Raw genomic sequence first — 19266 nt, 5'->3', positions numbered from 1 at the left:
TTCACATTTAGCTTTCATTCAGTTTGGATTAGTCCAAGTAGTTGCACCACTTTCAAAGAAAATGGTCAGGGAATTGAAGTGATCAGATCAAATGACCTCAGTTTCACATGTCACCACACGTGAACCCTAATAGTAATGTATATTTCCTGTTCCCTAGTTGAGCACCGTGCTCCCGGAAGGGATGTTGTGTTCTTACTGGATGGATCTGATGGCACTAGAAATGGATTCCCAGCAATGCGTGACTTTGTCCAGAGAGCAGTAGAGACCCTGAATGTGGGTGAGAACACAGATCGTGTGTCAGTGGTTCAGTACAGCAGAGATGCAGCTGTCCAATTCTATCTGAACACATACACAACAAAGAGCGAGATCCTTGACATTGTCAAAGGCATGAGGCACAAAGGTGGAAGGCCCCTCAACACTGGAGCAGCTCTCCAGTATTTGATAGATAATGTCTTCACCGCTTCCGCTGGAAGCAGGCGCCTGGAAGGTGTGCCACAGTTACTAATTGCGCTGATTGGCGGAAAGTCCTTTGACAATGTTGACACACCAGCCTCTGCTCTCAAAGAGATGGGAGTCTCCACCTTTGCGATTGGAACCAGGGGCTCTGATGCCAGAGAACTGCAAAAGATATCCCAAGAGCCCAGTAATGCTGTGTCTGTGTCTGACTTCACTGACCTCCCCAGTGTCCAGGAGAAACTTCGCTCCTCCATGGAAACGGTGCTTGTCGAGGTTACTCCCGAATCACCAACTGTGTTAGGTATGTTAACAGGCATGACCTTTTGCTGGTGGTAGAGGAAAACATATTTTTTTCAGGCAAGGTTAGGGGGCACTGAATAGGTAGTAAAACATCTACACTACTGATGATTGTTCCGCACCATTTCTGTCTAGTTTATCTGACATATTGTCTGTCTTTGCTTCCCCAGTTGATGATGACACTGCCAGAAGGGATGTAGTATTCCTTCTGGATGGGTCTGATGGCACAAGGAATGGATTCCCTGCCATGCGTGATTTTGTTCAGAGAGTGGTGGAGAACTTGAACATTGGTGAAAACAAAGACCGTGTTTCTGTGGTCCAATACAGCAGAGATTCAGAGGTGCACTTCAATCTGAACACATACACCACAAAGGAAGACATCGCTGATACAGTCAGAGGGCTGAGGCACAGAGGAGGCAGGCCGCTCAACACCGGGGCAGCCCTCCAATATGTCAGGGACAACGTGTTTACGGCCTCCTCTGGAAGTAGGCGTCAAGAGGGCATCCCTCAGATTTTGATTGTGTTGAGCGGAGGGCGGTCTAGTGATAATGTCGATACACCAGCCTCCGCCCTCAAGTCGGACGGGGTTTTGATCTTCGGCATCGGAACTAGAAATTCTAGCAGAGAGGTTCAGAGGATTGCCTCAGATCCTAATTATGCCCAGTCTGTGTCTGACTTTTCTGACCTCCCTAATGTCCCGCAGACATTCATTGCCTCTCTCAACACCGTAGGTGTTGAAGTGGCCCCCACAACCCTGACAGTCGAAGGTAAGACAACACTTGCTCTGATAGCTCCCAGCGTGCACCCCATATCCTGGTTAGCATAAGCATCAAGTGTCGCACACGGCAAACTGACATATCATTTTCAGTTAGTACAAAGGTATGTTGAAAGCATTTTGACTTTGATTTCTGATTCTCCTAGTAGATGAAAGAACTGCCGGAAGGGATGTAGTGTTCCTACTTGATGGTTCTGATGGCACAAGGAATGGATTCCCAGCTATGATAGACTTTGTTCAGAGAGTGGTGGACAGACTGAATGTCGGAGAAAACAAAGACCGTGTCTCAGTGGCCCAGTACAGCAGAGATGCTGAGGTCCACTTCAATCTGAACACATACACCACAAAAGCCGATATTGTGGACACGGTCAGAGGCCTGAGGCACAGAGGGGGCAGACCCCTCAACACTGGGGCAGCCCTCCAGTACGTCAGGGACAATGTCTTTACTGCCTCCTCTGGAAGCAGGCGCCTGGAAGGTGTTCCACAGATGCTGATACTGCTGAATGGTGGAAGGTCTTTTGACAATGTAGATACACCAGCATCTGCTCTCAAAGAGCAGGGCATTGTTGTGTTTGGCATTGGAACCAGGAGCTCTGACAGCAGAGAACTGCAGAGGATATCCTATGAGCCTAGTTATGCCTTTGCAGTGTCTGAATTCACTGACCTCCCCAACGTCCAAGAGCAGCTGTCCTCTGCCATGAGCACAGTCATAGTGAGGGCTACACCCATGGCCCCAACAGTAACTGGTAAGACACTGACCATTGTTTAACAGACACCTGGGTGTCTTTCCATTTAAACGTGTTCACATTTAGCTTTCATTCAGTTTGGATTAGTCCAAGTAGTTGCACCACTTTCAAAGAAAATGGTCAGGGAATTGAAGTGATCAGATCAAATGACCTCAGTTTCACATGTCACCACACGTGAACCCTAATAGTAATGTATATTTCCTGTTCCCTAGTTGAGCACCGTGCTCCCGGAAGGGATGTTGTGTTCTTACTGGATGGATCTGATGGCACTAGAAATGGATTCCCAGCAATGCGTGACTTTGTCCAGAGAGCAGTAGAGACCCTGAATGTGGGTGAGAACACAGATCGTGTGTCAGTGGTTCAGTACAGCAGAGATGCAGCTGTCCAATTCTATCTGAACACATACACAACAAAGAGCGAGATCCTTGACATTGTCAAAGGCATGAGGCACAAAGGTGGAAGGCCCCTCAACACTGGAGCAGCTCTCCAGTATTTGATAGATAATGTCTTCACCGCTTCCGCTGGAAGCAGGCGCCTGGAAGGTGTGCCACAGTTACTAATTGCGCTGATTGGCGGAAAGTCCTTTGACAATGTTGACACACCAGCCTCTGCTCTCAAAGAGATGGGAGTCTCCACCTTTGCGATTGGAACCAGGGGCTCTGATGCCAGAGAACTGCAAAAGATATCCCAAGAGCCCAGTAATGCTGTGTCTGTGTCTGACTTCACTGACCTCCCCAGTGTCCAGGAGAAACTTCGCTCCTCCATGGAAACGGTGCTTGTCGAGGTTACTCCCGAATCACCAACTGTGTTAGGTATGTTAACAGGCATGACCTTTTGCTGGTGGTAGAGGAAAACATATTTTTTTCAGGCAAGGTTAGGGGGCACTGAATAGGTAGTAAAACATCTACACTACTGATGATTGTTCCGCACCATTTCTGTCTAGTTTATCTGACATATTGTCTGTCTTTGCTTCCCCAGTTGATGATGACACTGCCAGAAGGGATGTAGTATTCCTTCTGGATGGGTCTGATGGCACAAGGAATGGATTCCCTGCCATGCGTGATTTTGTTCAGAGAGTGGTGGAGAACTTGAACATTGGTGAAAACAAAGACCGTGTTTCTGTGGTCCAATACAGCAGAGATTCAGAGGTGCACTTCAATCTGAACACATACACCACAAAGGAAGACATCGCTGATACGGTCAGAGGGCTGAGGCACAGAGGAGGCAGGCCGCTCAACACCGGGGCAGCCCTCCAATATGTCAGGGACAACGTGTTTACGGCCTCCTCTGGAAGTAGGCGTCAAGAGGGCATCCCTCAGATTTTGATTGTGTTGAGCGGAGGGCGGTCTAGTGATAATGTCGATACACCAGCCTCCGCCCTCAAGTCGGACGGGGTTTTGATCTTCGGCATCGGAACTAGAAATTCTAGCAGAGAGGTTCAGAGGATTGCCTCAGATCCTAATTATGCCCAGTCTGTGTCTGACTTTTCTGACCTCCCTAATGTCCCGCAGACATTCATTGCCTCTCTCAACACCGTAGGTGTTGAAGTGGCCCCCACAACCCTGACAGTCGAAGGTAAGACAACACTTGCTCTGATAGCTCCCAGCGTGCACCCCATATCCTGGTTAGCATAAGCATCAAGTGTCGCACACGGCAAACTGACATATCATTTTCAGTTAGTACAAAGGTATGTTGAAAGCATTTTGATTTTGATTTCTGATTCTCCTAGTAGATGAAAGAACTGCCGGAAGGGATGTAGTGTTCCTACTTGATGGTTCTGATGGCACAAGGAATGGATTCCCAGCTATGATAGACTTTGTTCAGAGAGTGGTGGACAGACTGAATGTCGGAGAAAACAAAGACCGTGTCTCAGTGGCCCAGTACAGCAGAGATGCTGAGGTCCACTTCAATCTGAACACATACACCACAAAAGCCGATATTGTGGACACGGTCAGAGGCCTGAGGCACAGAGGGGGCAGACCCCTCAACACTGGGGCAGCCCTCCAGTACGTCAGGGACAATGTCTTTACTGCCTCCTCTGGAAGCAGGCGCCTGGAAGGTGTTCCACAGATGCTGATACTGCTGAATGGTGGAAGGTCTTTTGACAATGTAGATACACCAGCATCTGCTCTCAAAGAGCAGGGCATTGTTGTGTTTGGCATTGGAACCAGGAGCTCTGACAGCAGAGAACTGCAGAGGATATCCTATGAGCCTAGTTATGCCTTTGCAGTGTCTGAATTCACTGACCTCCCCAACGTCCAAGAGCAGCTGTCCTCTGCCATGAGCACAGTCATAGTGAGGGCTACACCCATGACCCCAACAGTAACTGGTAAGACACTGACCATTGTTTAACAGACACCTGGGTGTCTTTCCATTTAAACGTGTTCACATTTAGCTTTCATTCAGTTTGGATTAGTCCAAGTAGTTGCACCACTTTCAAAGAAAATGGTCAGGGAATTGAAGTGATCAGATCAAATGACCTCAGTTTCACATGTCACCACACGTGAACCCTAATAGTAATGTATATTTCCTGTTCCCTAGTTGAGCACCGTGCTCCCGGAAGGGATGTTGTGTTCTTACTGGATGGATCTGATGGCACTAGAAATGGATTCCCAGCAATGCGTGACTTTGTCCAGAGAGCAGTAGAGACCCTGAATGTGGGTGAGAACACAGATCGTGTGTCAGTGGTTCAGTACAGCAGAGATGCAGCTGTCCAATTCTATCTGAACACATACACAACAAAGAGCGAGATCCTTGACATTGTCAAAGGCATGAGGCACAAAGGTGGAAGGCCCCTCAACACTGGAGCAGCTCTCCAGTATTTGATAGATAATGTCTTCACCGCTTCCGCTGGAAGCAGGCGCCTGGAAGGTGTGCCACAGTTACTAATTGCGCTGATTGGCGGAAAGTCCTTTGACAATGTTGACACACCAGCCTCTGCTCTCAAAGAGATGGGAGTCTCCACCTTTGCGATTGGAACCAGGGGCTCTGATGCCAGAGAACTGCAAAAGATATCCCAAGAGCCCAGTAATGCTGTGTCTGTGTCTGACTTCACTGACCTCCCCAGTGTCCAGGAGAAACTTCGCTCCTCCATGGAAACGGTGCTTGTCGAGGTTACTCCCGAATCACCAACTGTGTTAGGTATGTTAACAGGCATGACCTTTTGCTGGTGGTAGAGGAAAACATATTTTTTTCAGGCAAGGTTAGGGGGCACTGAATAGGTATTAAAACATCTACACTACTGATGATTGTTCCGCACCATTTCTGTCTAGTTTATCTGACATATTGTCTGTCTTTGCTTCCCCAGTTGATGATGACACTGCCAGAAGGGATGTAGTATTCCTTCTGGATGGGTCTGATGGCACAAGGAATGGATTCCCTGCCATGCGTGATTTTGTTCAGAGAGTGGTGGAGAACTTGAACATTGGTGAAAACAAAGACCGTGTTTCTGTGGTCCAATACAGCAGAGATTCAGAGGTGCACTTCAATCTGAACACATACACCACAAAGGAAGACATGGCTGATACGGTCAGAGGGCTGAGGCACAGAGGAGGCAGGCCGCTCAACACCGGGGCAGCCCTCCAATATGTCAGGGACAACGTGTTTACGGCCTCCTCTGGAAGTAGGCGTCAAGAGGGCATCCCTCAGATTTTGATTGTGTTGAGCGGAGGGCGGTCTAGTGATAATGTCGATACACCAGCCTCCGCCCTCAAGTCGGACGGGGTTTTGATCTTCGGCATCGGAACTAGAAATTCTAGCAGAGAGGTTCAGAGGATTGCCTCAGATCCTAATTATGCCCAGTCTGTGTCTGACTTTTCTGACCTCCCTAATGTCCCGCAGACATTCATTGCCTCTCTCAACACCGTAGGTGTTGAAGTGGCCCCCACAACCCTGACAGTCGAAGGTAAGACAACACTTGCTCTGATAGCTCCCAGCGTGCACCCCATATCCTGGTTAGCATAAGCATCAAGTGTCGCACACGGCAAACTGACATATCATTTTCAGTTAGTACAAAGGTATGTTGAAAGCATTTTGACTTTGATTTCTGATTCTCCAAGTAGATGAAAGAACTGCCGGAAGGGATGTAGTGTTCCTACTTGATGGTTCTGATGGCACAAGGAATGGATTCCCAGCTATGATAGACTTTGTTCAGAGAGTGGTGGACAGACTGAATGTCGGAGAAAACAAAGACCGTGTCTCAGTGGCCCAGTACAGCAGAGATGCTGAGGTCCACTTCAATCTGAACACATACACCACAAAAGCCGATATTGTGGACACGGTCAGAGGCCTGAGGCACAGAGGGGGCAGACCCCTCAACACTGGGGCAGCCCTCCAGTACGTCAGGGACAATGTCTTTACTGCCTCCTCTGGAAGCAGGCGCCTGGAAGGTGTTCCACAGATGCTGATACTGCTGAATGGTGGAAGGTCTTTTGACAATGTAGATACACCAGCATCTGCTCTCAAAGAGCAGGGCATTGTTGTGTTTGGCATTGGAACCAGGAGCTCTGACAGCAGAGAACTGCAGAGGATATCCTATGAGCCTAGTTATGCCTTTGCAGTGTCTGAATTCACTGACCTCCCCAACGTCCAAGAGCAGCTGTCCTCTGCCATGAGCACAGTCATAGTGAGGGCTACACCCATGACCCCAACAGTAACTGGTAAGACACTGACCATTGTTTAACAGACACCTGGGTGTCTTTCCATTTAAACGTGTTCACATTTAGCTTTCATTCAGTTTGGATTAGTCCAAGTAGTTGCACCACTTTCAAAGAAAATGGTCAGGGAATTGAAGTGATCAGATCAAATGACCTCAGTTTCACATGTCACCACACGTGAACCCTAATAGTAATGTATATTTCCTGTTCCCTAGTTGAGCACCGTGCTCCCGGAAGGGATGTTGTGTTCTTACTGGATGGATCTGATGGCACTAGAAATGGATTCCCAGCAATGCGTGACTTTGTCCAGAGAGCAGTAGAGACCCTGAATGTGGGTGAGAACACAGATCGTGTGTCAGTGGTTCAGTACAGCAGAGATGCAGCTGTCCAATTCTATCTGAACACATACACAACAAAGAGCGAGATCCTTGACATTGTCAAAGGCATGAGGCACAAAGGTGGAAGGCCCCTCAACACTGGAGCAGCTCTCCAGTATTTGATAGATAATGTCTTCACCGCTTCCGCTGGAAGCAGGCGCCTGGAAGGTGTGCCACAGTTACTAATTGCGCTGATTGGCGGAAAGTCCTTTGACAATGTTGACACACCAGCCTCTGCTCTCAAAGAGATGGGAGTCTCCACCTTTGCGATTGGAACCAGGGGCTCTGATGCCAGAGAACTGCAAAAGATATCCCAAGAGCCCAGTAATGCTGTGTCTGTGTCTGACTTCACTGACCTCCCCAGTGTCCAGGAGAAACTTCGCTCCTCCATGGAAACGGTGCTTGTCGAGGTTACTCCCGAATCACCAACTGTGTTAGGTATGTTAACAGGCATGACCTTTTGCTGGTGGTAGAGGAAAACATATTTTTTTCAGGCAAGGTTAGGGGGCACTGAATAGGTAATAAAACATCTACACCACTGATGATTGTTCCGCACCATTTCTGTCTAGTTTATCTGACATATTGTCTGTCTTTGCTTCCCCAGTTGATGATGACACTGCCAGAAGGGATGTAGTATTCCTTCTGGATGGGTCTGATGGCACAAGGAATGGATTCCCTGCCATGCGTGATTTTGTTCAGAGAGTGGTGGAGAACTTGAACATTGGTGAAAACAAAGACCGTGTTTCTGTGGTCCAATACAGCAGAGATTCAGAGGTGCACTTCAATCTGAACACATACACCACAAAGGAAGACATGGCTGATACGGTCAGAGGGCTGAGGCACAGAGGAGGCAGGCCGCTCAACACCGGGGCAGCCCTCCAATATGTCAGGGACAACGTGTTTACGGCCTCCTCTGGAAGTAGGCGTCAAGAGGGCATCCCTCAGATTTTGATTGTGTTGAGCGGAGGGCGGTCTAGTGATAATGTCGATACACCAGCCTCCGCCCTCAAGTCGGACGGGGTTTTGATCTTCGGCATCGGAACTAGAAATTCTAGCAGAGAGGTTCAGAGGATTGCCTCAGATCCTAATTATGCCCAGTCTGTGTCTGACTTTTCTGACCTCCCTAATGTCCCGCAGACATTCATTGCCTCTCTCAACACCGTAGGTGTTGAAGTGGCCCCCACAACCCTGACAGTCGAAGGTAAGACAACACTTGCTCTGATAGCTCCCAGCGTGCACCCCATATCCTGGTTAGCATAAGCATCAAGTGTCGCACACGGCAAACTGACATATCATTTTCAGTTAGTACAAAGGTATGTTGAAAGCATTTTGACTTTGATTTCTGATTCTCCTAGTAGATGAAAGAACTGCCGGAAGGGATGTAGTGTTCCTACTTGATGGTTCTGATGGCACAAGGAATGGATTCCCAGCTATGATAGACTTTGTTCAGAGAGTGGTGGACAGACTGAATGTCGGAGAAAACAAAGACCGTGTCTCAGTGGCCCAGTACAGCAGAGATGCTGAGGTCCACTTCAATCTGAACACATACACCACAAAAGCCGATATTGTGGACACGGTCAGAGGCCTGAGGCACAGAGGGGGCAGACCCCTCAACACTGGGGCAGCCCTCCAGTACGTCAGGGACAATGTCTTTACTGCCTCCTCTGGAAGCAGGCGCCTGGAAGGTGTTCCACAGATGCTGATACTGCTGAATGGTGGAAGGTCTTTTGACAATGTAGATACACCAGCATCTGCTCTCAAAGAGCAGGGCATTGTTGTGTTTGGCATTGGAACCAGGAGCTCTGACAGCAGAGAACTGCAGAGGATATCCTATGAGCCTAGTTATGCCTTTGCAGTGTCTGAATTCACTGACCTCCCCAACGTCCAAGAGCAGCTGTCCTCTGCCATGAGCACAGTCATAGTGAGCGCTACACCCATGACCCCAACAGTAACTGGTAAGACACTGACCATTGTTTAACAGACACCTGGGTGTCTTTCCATTTAAACGTGTTCACATTTAGCTTTCATTCAGTTTGGATTAGTCCAAGTAGTTGCACCACTTTCAAAGAAAATGGTCAGGGAATTGAAGTGATCAGATCAAATGACCTCAGTTTCACATGTCACCACACGTGAACCCTAATAGTAATGTATATTTCCTGTTCCCTAGTTGAGCACCGTGCTCCCGGAAGGGATGTTGTGTTCTTACTGGATGGATCTGATGGCACTAGAAATGGATTCCCAGCAATGCGTGACTTTGTCCAGAGAGCAGTAGAGACCCTGAATGTGGGTGAGAACACAGATCGTGTGTCAGTGGTTCAGTACAGCAGAGATGCAGCTGTCCAATTCTATCTGAACACATACACAACAAAGAGCGAGATCCTTGACATTGTCAAAGGCATGAGGCACAAAGGTGGAAGGCCCCTCAACACTGGAGCAGCTCTCCAGTATTTGATAGATAATGTCTTCACCGCTTCCGCTGGAAGCAGGCGCCTGGAAGGTGTGCCACAGTTACTAATTGCGCTGATTGGCGGAAAGTCCTTTGACAATGTTGACACACCAGCCTCTGCTCTCAAAGAGATGGGAGTCTCCACCTTTGCGATTGGAACCAGGGGCTCTGATGCCAGAGAACTGCAAAAGATATCCCAAGAGCCCAGTAATGCTGTGTCTGTGTCTGACTTCACTGACCTCCCCAGTGTCCAGGAGAAACTTCGCTCCTCCATGGAAACGGTGCTTGTCGAGGTTACTCCCGAATCACCAACTGTGTTAGGTATGTTAACAGGCATGACCTTTTGCTGGTGGTAGAGGAAAACATATTTTTTTCAGGCAAGGTTAGGGGGCACTGAATAGGTAGTAAAACATCTACACTACTGATGATTGTTCCGCACCATTTCTGTCTAGTTTATCTGACATATTGTCTGTCTTTGCTTCCCCAGTTGATGATGACACTGCCAGAAGGGATGTAGTATTCCTTCTGGATGGGTCTGATGGCACAAGGAATGGATTCCCTGCCATGCGTGATTTTGTTCAGAGAGTGGTGGAGAACTTGAACATTGGTGAAAACAAAGACCGTGTTTCTGTGGTCCAATACAGCAGAGATTCAGAGGTGCACTTCAATCTGAACACATACACCACAAAGGAAGACATCGCTGATACAGTCAGAGGGCTGAGGCACAGAGGAGGCAGGCCGCTCAACACCGGGGCAGCCCTCCAATATGTCAGGGACAACGTGTTTACGGCCTCCTCTGGAAGTAGGCGTCAAGAGGGCATCCCTCAGATTTTGATTGTGTTGAGCGGAGGGCGGTCTAGTGATAATGTCGATACACCAGCCTCCGCCCTCAAGTCGGACGGGGTTTTGATCTTCGGCATCGGAACTAGAAATTCTAGCAGAGAGGTTCAGAGGATTGCCTCAGATCCTAATTATGCCCAGTCTGTGTCTGACTTTTCTGACCTCCCTAATGTCCCGCAGACATTCATTGCCTCTCTCAACACCGTAGGTGTTGAAGTGGCCCCCACAACCCTGACAGTCGAAGGTAAGACAACACTTGCTCTGATAGCTCCCAGCGTGCACCCCATATCCTGGTTAGCATAAGCATCAAGTGTCGCACACGGCAAACTGACATATCATTTTCAGTTAGTACAAAGGTATGTTGAAAGCATTTTGACTTTGATTTCTGATTCTCCTAGTAGATGAAAGAACTGCCGGAAGGGATGTAGTGTTCCTACTTGATGGTTCTGATGGCACAAGGAATGGATTCCCAGCTATGATAGACTTTGTTCAGAGAGTGGTGGACAGACTGAATGTCGGAGAAAACAAAGACCGTGTCTCAGTGGCCCAGTACAGCAGAGATGCTGAGGTCCACTTCAATCTGAACACATACACCACAAAAGCCGATATTGTGGACACGGTCAGAGGCCTGAGGCACAGAGGGGGCAGACCCCTCAACACTGGGGCAGCCCTCCAGTACGTCAGGGACAATGTCTTTACTGCCTCCTCTGGAAGCAGGCGCCTGGAAGGTGTTCCACAGATGCTGATACTGCTGAATGGTGGAAGGTCTTTTGACAATGTAGATACACCAGCATCTGCTCTCAAAGAGCAGGGCATTGTTGTGTTTGGCATTGGAACCAGGAGCTCTGACAGCAGAGAACTGCAGAGGATATCCTATGAGCCTAGTTATGCCTTTGCAGTGTCTGAATTCACTGACCTCCCCAACGTCCAAGAGCAGCTGTCCTCTGCCATGAGCACAGTCATAGTGAGGGCTACACCCATGGCCCCAACAGTAACTGGTAAGACACTGACCATTGTTTAACAGACACCTGGGTGTCTTTCCATTTAAACGTGTTCACATTTAGCTTTCATTCAGTTTGGATTAGTCCAAGTAGTTGCACCACTTTCAAAGAAAATGGTCAGGGAATTGAAGTGATCAGATCAAATGACCTCAGTTTCACATGTCACCACACGTGAACCCTAATAGTAATGTATATTTCCTGTTCCCTAGTTGAGCACCGTGCTCCCGGAAGGGATGTTGTGTTCTTACTGGATGGATCTGATGGCACTAGAAATGGATTCCCAGCAATGCGTGACTTTGTCCAGAGAGCAGTAGAGACCCTGAATGTGGGTGAGAACACAGATCGTGTGTCAGTGGTTCAGTACAGCAGAGATGCAGCTGTCCAATTCTATCTGAACACATACACAACAAAGAGCGAGATCCTTGACATTGTCAAAGGCATGAGGCACAAAGGTGGAAGGCCCCTCAACACTGGAGCAGCTCTCCAGTATTTGATAGATAATGTCTTCACCGCTTCCGCTGGAAGCAGGCGCCTGGAAGGTGTGCCACAGTTACTAATTGCGCTGATTGGCGGAAAGTCCTTTGACAATGTTGACACACCAGCCTCTGCTCTCAAAGAGATGGGAGTCTCCACCTTTGCGATTGGAACCAGGGGCTCTGATGCCAGAGAACTGCAAAAGATATCCCAAGAGCCCAGTAATGCTGTGTCTGTGTCTGACTTCACTGACCTCCCCAGTGTCCAGGAGAAACTTCGCTCCTCCATGGAAACGGTGCTTGTCGAGGTTACTCCCGAATCACCAACTGTGTTAGGTATGTTAACAGGCATGACCTTTTGCTGGTGGTAGAGGAAAACATATTTTTTTCAGGCAAGGTTAGGGGGCACTGAATAGGTAGTAAAACATCTACACTACTGATGATTGTTCCGCACCATTTCTGTCTAGTTTATCTGACATATTGTCTGTCTTTGCTTCCCCAGTTGATGATGACACTGCCAGAAGGGATGTAGTATTCCTTCTGGATGGGTCTGATGGCACAAGGAATGGATTCCCTGCCATGCGTGATTTTGTTCAGAGAGTGGTGGAGAACTTGAACATTGGTGAAAACAAAGACCGTGTTTCTGTGGTCCAATACAGCAGAGATTCAGAGGTGCACTTCAATCTGAACACATACACCACAAAGGAAGACATCGCTGATACGGTCAGAGGGCTGAGGCACAGAGGAGGCAGGCCGCTCAACACCGGGGCAGCCCTCCAATATGTCAGGGACAACGTGTTTACGGCCTCCTCTGGAAGTAGGCGTCAAGAGGGCATCCCTCAGATTTTGATTGTGTTGAGCGGAGGGCGGTCTAGTGATAATGTCGATACACCAGCCTCCGCCCTCAAGTCGGACGGGGTTTTGATCTTCGGCATCGGAACTAGAAATTCTAGCAGAGAGGTTCAGAGGATTGCCTCAGATCCTAATTATGCCCAGTCTGTGTCTGACTTTTCTGACCTCCCTAATGTCCCGCAGACATTCATTGCCTCTCTCAACACCGTAGGTGTTGAAGTGGCCCCCACAACCCTGACAGTCGAAGGTAAGACAACACTTGCTCTGATAGCTCCCAGCGTGCACCCCATATCCTGGTTAGCATAAGCATCAAGTGTCGCACACGGCAAACTGACATATCATTTTCAGTTAGTACAAAGGTATGTTGAAAGCATTTTGATTTTGATTTCTGATTCTCCTAGTAGATGAAAGAACTGCCGGAAGGGATGTAGTGTTCCTACTTGATGGTTCTGATGGCACAAGGAATGGATTCCCAGCTATGATAGACTTTGTTCAGAGAGTGGTGGACAGACTGAATGTCGGAGAAAACAAAGACCGTGTCTCAGTGGCCCAGTACAGCAGAGATGCTGAGGTCCACTTCAATCTGAACACATACACCACAAAAGCCGATATTGTGGACACGGTCAGAGGCCTGAGGCACAGAGGGGGCAGACCCCTCAACACTGGGGCAGCCCTCCAGTACGTCAGGGACAATGTCTTTACTGCCTCCTCTGGAAGCAGGCGCCTGGAAGGTGTTCCACAGATGCTGATACTGCTGAATGGTGGAAGGTCTTTTGACAATGTAGATACACCAGCATCTGCTCTCAAAGAGCAGGGCATTGTTGTGTTTGGCATTGGAACCAGGAGCTCTGACAGCAGAGAACTGCAGAGGATATCCTATGAGCCTAGTTATGCCTTTGCAGTGTCTGAATTCACTGACCTCCCCAACGTCCAAGAGCAGCTGTCCTCTGCCATGAGCACAGTCATAGTGAGGGCTACACCCATGACCCCAACAGTAACTGGTAAGACACTGACCATTGTTTAACAGACACCTGGGTGTCTTTCCATTTAAACGTGTTCACATTTAGCTTTCATTCAGTTTGGATTAGTCCAAGTAGTTGCACCACTTTCAAAGAAAATGGTCAGGGAATTGAAGTGATCAGATCAAATGACCTCAGTTTCACATGTCACCACACGTGAACCCTAATAGTAATGTATATTTCCTGTTCCCTAGTTGAGCACCGTGCTCCCGGAAGGGATGTTGTGTTCTTACTGGATGGATCTGATGGCACTAGAAATGGATTCCCAGCAATGCGTGACTTTGTCCAGAGAGCAGTAGAGACCCTGAATGTGGGTGAGAACACAGATCGTGTGTCAGTGGTTCAGTACAGCAGAGATGCAGCTGTCCAATTCTATCTGAACACATACACAACAAAGAGCGAGATCCTTGACATTGTCAAAGGCATGAGGCACAAAGGTGGAAGGCCCCTCAACACTGGAGCAGCTCTCCAGTATTTGATAGATAATGTCTTCACCGCTTCCGCTGGAAGCAGGCGCCTGGAAGGTGTGCCACAGTTACTAATTGCGCTGATTGGCGGAAAGTCCTTTGACAATGTTGACACACCAGCCTCTGCTCTCAAAGAGATGGGAGTCTCCACCTTTGCGATTGGAACCAGGGGCTCTGATGCCAGAGAACTGCAAAAGATATCCCAAGAGCCCAGTAATGCTGTGTCTGTGTCTGACTTCACTGACCTCCCCAGTGTCCAGGAGAAACTTCGCTCCTCCATGGAAACGGTGCTTGTCGAGGTTACTCCCGAATCACCAACTGTGTTAGGTATGTTAACAGGCATGACCTTTTGCTGGTGGTAGAGGAAAACATATTTTTTTCAGGCAAGGTTAGGGGGCACTGAATAGGTAGTAAAACATCTACACTACTGATGATTGTTCCGCACCATTTCTGTCTAGTTTATCTGACATATTGTCTGTCTTTGCTTCCCCAGTTGATGATGACACTGCCACAAGGGATGTAGTATTCCTTCTGGATGGGTCTGATGGCACAAGGAATGGATTCCCTGCCATGCGTGATTTTGTTCAGAGAGTGGTGGAGAACTTGAACATTGGTGAAAACAAAGACCGTGTTTCTGTGGTCCAATACAGCAGAGATTCAGAGGTGCACTTCAATCTGAACACATACACCACAAAGGAAGACATCGCTGATACGGTCAGAGGGCTGAGGCACAGAGGAGGCAGGCCGCTCAACACCGGGGCAGCCCTCCAATATGTCAGGGACAACGTGTTTACGGCCTCCTCTGGAAGTAGGCGTCAAGAGGGCATCCCTCAGATTTTGATTGTGTTGAGCGGAGGGCGGTCTAGTGATAATGTCGATACACCAGCCTCCGCCCTCAAGTCGGACGGGGTTTTGATCTTCGGCATCGGAACTAGAAATTCTAGCAGAGAGGTTCAGAGGATTGCCTCAGATCCTAATTATGCCCAGTCTGTGTCTGACTTTTCTGACCTCCCTAATGTCCCGCAGACATTCATTGCCTCTCTCAACACCGTAGGTGTTGAAGTGGCCCCCACAACCCTGACAGTCGAAGGTAAGACAACACTTGCTCTGATAGCTCCCAGCGTGCACCCCATATCCTGGTTAGCATAAGAATCAAGTGTCGCACACGGCAAACTGACATATCATTTTCAGTTAGTACAAAGGTATGTTGAAAGCATTTTGACTTTGATTTCTGATTCTCCTAGTAGATGAAAGAACTGCCGGAAGGGATGTAGTGTTCCTACTTGATGGTTCTGATGGCACAAGGAATGGATTCCCAGCTATGATAGACTTTGTTCAGAGAGTGGTGGACAGACTGAATGTCGGAGAAAACAAAGACCGTGTCTCAGTGGCCCAGTACAGCAGAGATGCTGAGGTCCACTTCAATCTGAACACATACACCACAAAAGCCGATATTGTGGACACGGTCAGAGGCCTGAGGCACAGAGGGGGCAGACCCCTCAACACTGGGGCAGCCCTCCAGTACGTCAGGGACAATGTCTTTACTGCCTCCTCTGGAAGCAGGCGCCTGGAAGGTGTTCCACAGATGCTGATACTGCTGAATGGTGGAAGGTCTTTTGACAATGTAGATACACCAGCATCTGCTCTCAAAGAGCAGGGCATTGTTATGTTTGGCATTGGAACCAGGAGCTCTGACAGCAGAGAACTGCAGAGGATATCCTATGAGCCTAGTTATGCCTTTGCAGTGTCTGAATTCACTGACCTCCCCAACGTCCAAGAGCAGCTGTCCTCTGCCATGAGCACAGTCATAGTGAGGGCTACACCCATGACCCCAACAGTAACTGGTAAGACACTGACCATTGTTTAACAGACACCTGGGTGTCTTTCCATTTAAACGTGTTCACATTTAGCTTTCATTCAGTTTGGATTAGTCCAAGTAGTTGCACCACTTTCAAAGAAAATGGTCAGGGAATTGAAGTGATCAGATCAAATGACCTCAGTTTCACATGTCACCACACGTGAACCCTAATAGTAATGTATATTTCCTGTTCCCTAGTTGAGCACCGTGCTCCCGGAAGGGATGTTGTGTTCTTACTGGATGGATCTGATGGCACTAGAAATGGATTCCCAGCAATGCATGACTTTGTCCAGAGAGCAGTAGAGACCCTGAATGTGGGTGAGAACACAGATCGTGTGTCAGTGGTTCAGTACAGCAGAGATGCAGCTGTCCAATTCTATCTGAACACATACACAACAAAGAGCGAGATCCTTGACATTGTCAAAGGCATGAGGCACAAAGGTGGAAGGCCCCTCAACACTGGAGCAGCTCTCCAGTATTTGATAGATAATGTCTTCACCGCTTCCGCTGGAAGCAGGCGCCTGGAAGGTGTGCCACAGTTACTAATTGCGCTGATTGGCGGAAAGTCCTTTGACAATGTTGACACACCAGCCTCTGCTCTCAAAGAGATGGGAGTCTCCACCTTTGCGATTGGAACCAGGGGCTCTGATGCCAGAGAACTGCAAAAGATATCCCAAGAGCCCAGTAATGCTGTGTCTGTGTCTGACTTCACTGACCTCCCCAGTGTGCAGGAGAAACTTCGCTCTTCCATGGAAACAGTGCATTTTGAGGTTACTCCCGAATCACCAACTTTGTTAGGTATGTTAACAGGCATGACCTTTTGCTGGCGGTAGAGGAAAATATATTTGTTTCAAGCAAGTTTAGAGGGCACTGAAGAAGTAGTAAAACCTCTTCAGGAGTCAGGACTGATCATTGTTCCGCACCATTTTAGCCCTGAATACATGACTATCATATACATCAGGGGTCTTCAACAGGGGGTCCGCGACCCCTAGGGGGTCCGCGGAGGTACTGCAGGGGGTCCGCGAAATTATTGCTTAAAAAAAAAAAAGATTTCAAAAAATGTTTTTTTTTTTTTTTTTTTCATTTTTCACATTTATGTTAAAAAATAAATCATGATTCTATCCATTTTGAATAGCTTGAATACATGATTACTATGCAATTGACAGATTGTTGATATTATTGACATTGGTTCTCAGTTAATAAGTAGCATGTTTAGAAATGGTAGTGGTGCGGCCCACCCTGCTCGCTGTAACTTGTACATGTTTAAAATAAAAAATATGTCGTAGCCCCGACCCCCCCACCCTACGAGGTGGTAGGGGGTCCCTGCTCCATCTCCCCATCAGTTTGGGGGTCCCCGGCCTGAAAACGTTGAAGACCCCTGATATACATGATAGTCATGTATTCAGGGCTAGCACCATTTATGACTATTTAATCTGACATATTATTTGTCTTTGCTTCCCCAGTTGATGATGACACTGCCAGAAGGGATGTAGTATTCCTTCTGGATGGGTCTGATGGCACAAGGAATGGATTCCCTGCCATGCGTGATTTTGTTCAGAGAGTGGTGGAGAACTTGAACATTGGTGAAAACAAAGACCGTGTTTCTGTGGTCCAATACAGCAGAGATTCAGAGGTGCACTTCAATCTGAACACATACACCACAAAGGAAGACATCGCTGATACGGTCAGAGGGCTGAGGCACAGAGGAGGCAGACCGCTCAACACCGGGGCAGCCCTCCAATATGTCAGGGACAACGTCTTTAAGGCTTCCTCTGGAAGTAGGCGTCAAGAGGGCATCCCTCAGATTTTGATTGTGTTGAGTGGAGGGCGGTCTAGTGATAATGTCGATACACCAGCCTCCGCCCTCAAGTCGGGCGGGGTTTTGATCTTCGGCATCGGAACTAGAAATTCTAGCAGAGAGGTTCAGAGGATTGCCTCAGATCCTAATTATGCCCAGTCTGTGTCTGACTTTTCTGACCTCCCTAATGTCCCGCAGACATTCATTGCCTCTCTCAACACCATAGGTGTTGAAGTGGCCCCCACAACCCTGACAGTCGAAGGTAAGACAACACTTGCTCTGATAGCTCCCAGCGTGCACCCCATATCCTTGTTAGCATAAGCATCAAGTGTTGCACACGGCAAACTGACATATCATTTTCAGTTAGTACAAAGGTATGTTGAAAGCATTTTGACTTTGATTTCTGATTCTCCGAGTAGATGAAAGAACTGCCGGAAGGGATGTAGTTTTCCTACTTGATGGTTCTGATGGCACAAGGAATGGATTCCCAGCTATGATAGACTTTGTTCAGAGAGCGGTGGACAGACTGAATGTCGGAGAAAACAAAGACCGTGTCTCAGTGGCCCAGTACAGCAGAGATGCTGAGGTCCACTTCAATCTGAACACATACACCACAAAAGCCGATATTGTGGACACGGTCAGAGGCCTGAGGCACAGAGGGGGCAGACCCCTCAACACTGGGGCAGCCCTCCAGTACGTCAGGGACAACGTCTTTACTGCCTCCTCTGGAAGCAGGCGCCTGGAAGGTGTTCCACAGATGCTGATACTGCTGAATGGTGGAAGGTCTTTTGACAATGTAGATACACCAGCATCTGCTCTCAAAGAGCAGGGCATTGTTGTGTTTGGCATTGGAACCAGGAGCTCTGACAGCAGAGAACTGCAGAGGATATCCTATGAGCCTAGTTATGCCTTTGCAGTGTCTGAATTCACTGACCTCCCCAACGTCCAAGAGCAACTGTCCTCTGCCATGAGCACAGTCATAGTGAGGGCTACACCCATGACCCCAACAGTAACTGGTAAGACACTGACCATTGTTTAACAGACACCTGGGTGTCTTTCCATTTAAACATGTCCACATTTAGCTTTCATTCAGTTTGGATTAGTCCAAGTAGTTGCACCACTTTCAAAGAAAATGGTCAGGGAATTGAAGTGATCAGATCAATGACCTCAGTTTCACATGTCACCACACGTGAACCCTAATAGTAA

At 48.2% G+C, this 19266-nt stretch overlaps 4 protein-coding genes across 4 annotated transcripts in view; all 4 read left to right on the top strand.

Annotated features, from left to right (window-relative positions):
* LOC308307771 (collagen alpha-3(VI) chain-like) overlaps positions 1-19266 on the top strand; it is a 127505-nt gene that overhangs the window by 68621 nt on the left and 39618 nt on the right. The gene's annotated exons all lie outside the window — the stretch shown is intronic.
* Positions 235-4626, top strand: LOC308308117 (collagen alpha-3(VI) chain-like; the record flags this gene model as incomplete). Its single annotated transcript, XM_080753485.1, has 6 exons — positions 235-757; positions 924-1520; positions 1678-2274; positions 2487-3086; positions 3253-3849; positions 4007-4626. 6 exons carry the CDS (start codon positions 235-237, stop codon positions 4624-4626), a joined length of 3534 nt encoding a protein of 1177 aa, XP_080609611.1.
* On the top strand, positions 11068-15553 carry LOC308308116 (collagen alpha-3(VI) chain-like; the record flags this gene model as incomplete). Its single annotated transcript, XM_080753484.1, has 6 exons — positions 11068-11590; positions 11803-12402; positions 12569-13165; positions 13323-13919; positions 14132-14731; positions 14898-15553. The coding sequence occupies 6 exons, from the start codon at positions 11068-11070 to the stop codon at positions 15551-15553; spliced, it is 3573 nt and encodes a 1190-aa protein (XP_080609610.1).
* LOC308308115 (collagen alpha-3(VI) chain-like) lies at positions 15726-19099 on the top strand (the record flags this gene model as incomplete). Its single annotated transcript, XM_080753483.1, has 4 exons — positions 15726-16248; positions 16461-17060; positions 17726-18322; positions 18480-19099. The coding sequence occupies 4 exons, from the start codon at positions 15726-15728 to the stop codon at positions 19097-19099; spliced, it is 2340 nt and encodes a 779-aa protein (XP_080609609.1).

Source organism: Nannobrachium achirus (genome assembly GCF_963921795.1).
Source record: "Nannobrachium achirus genome assembly, chromosome: 22".
NCBI classification, from domain to species: domain Eukaryota; kingdom Metazoa; phylum Chordata; class Actinopteri; order Myctophiformes; family Myctophidae; genus Nannobrachium; species Nannobrachium achirus.
This window is presented reverse-complemented; position numbering and strand designations above follow the sequence as displayed.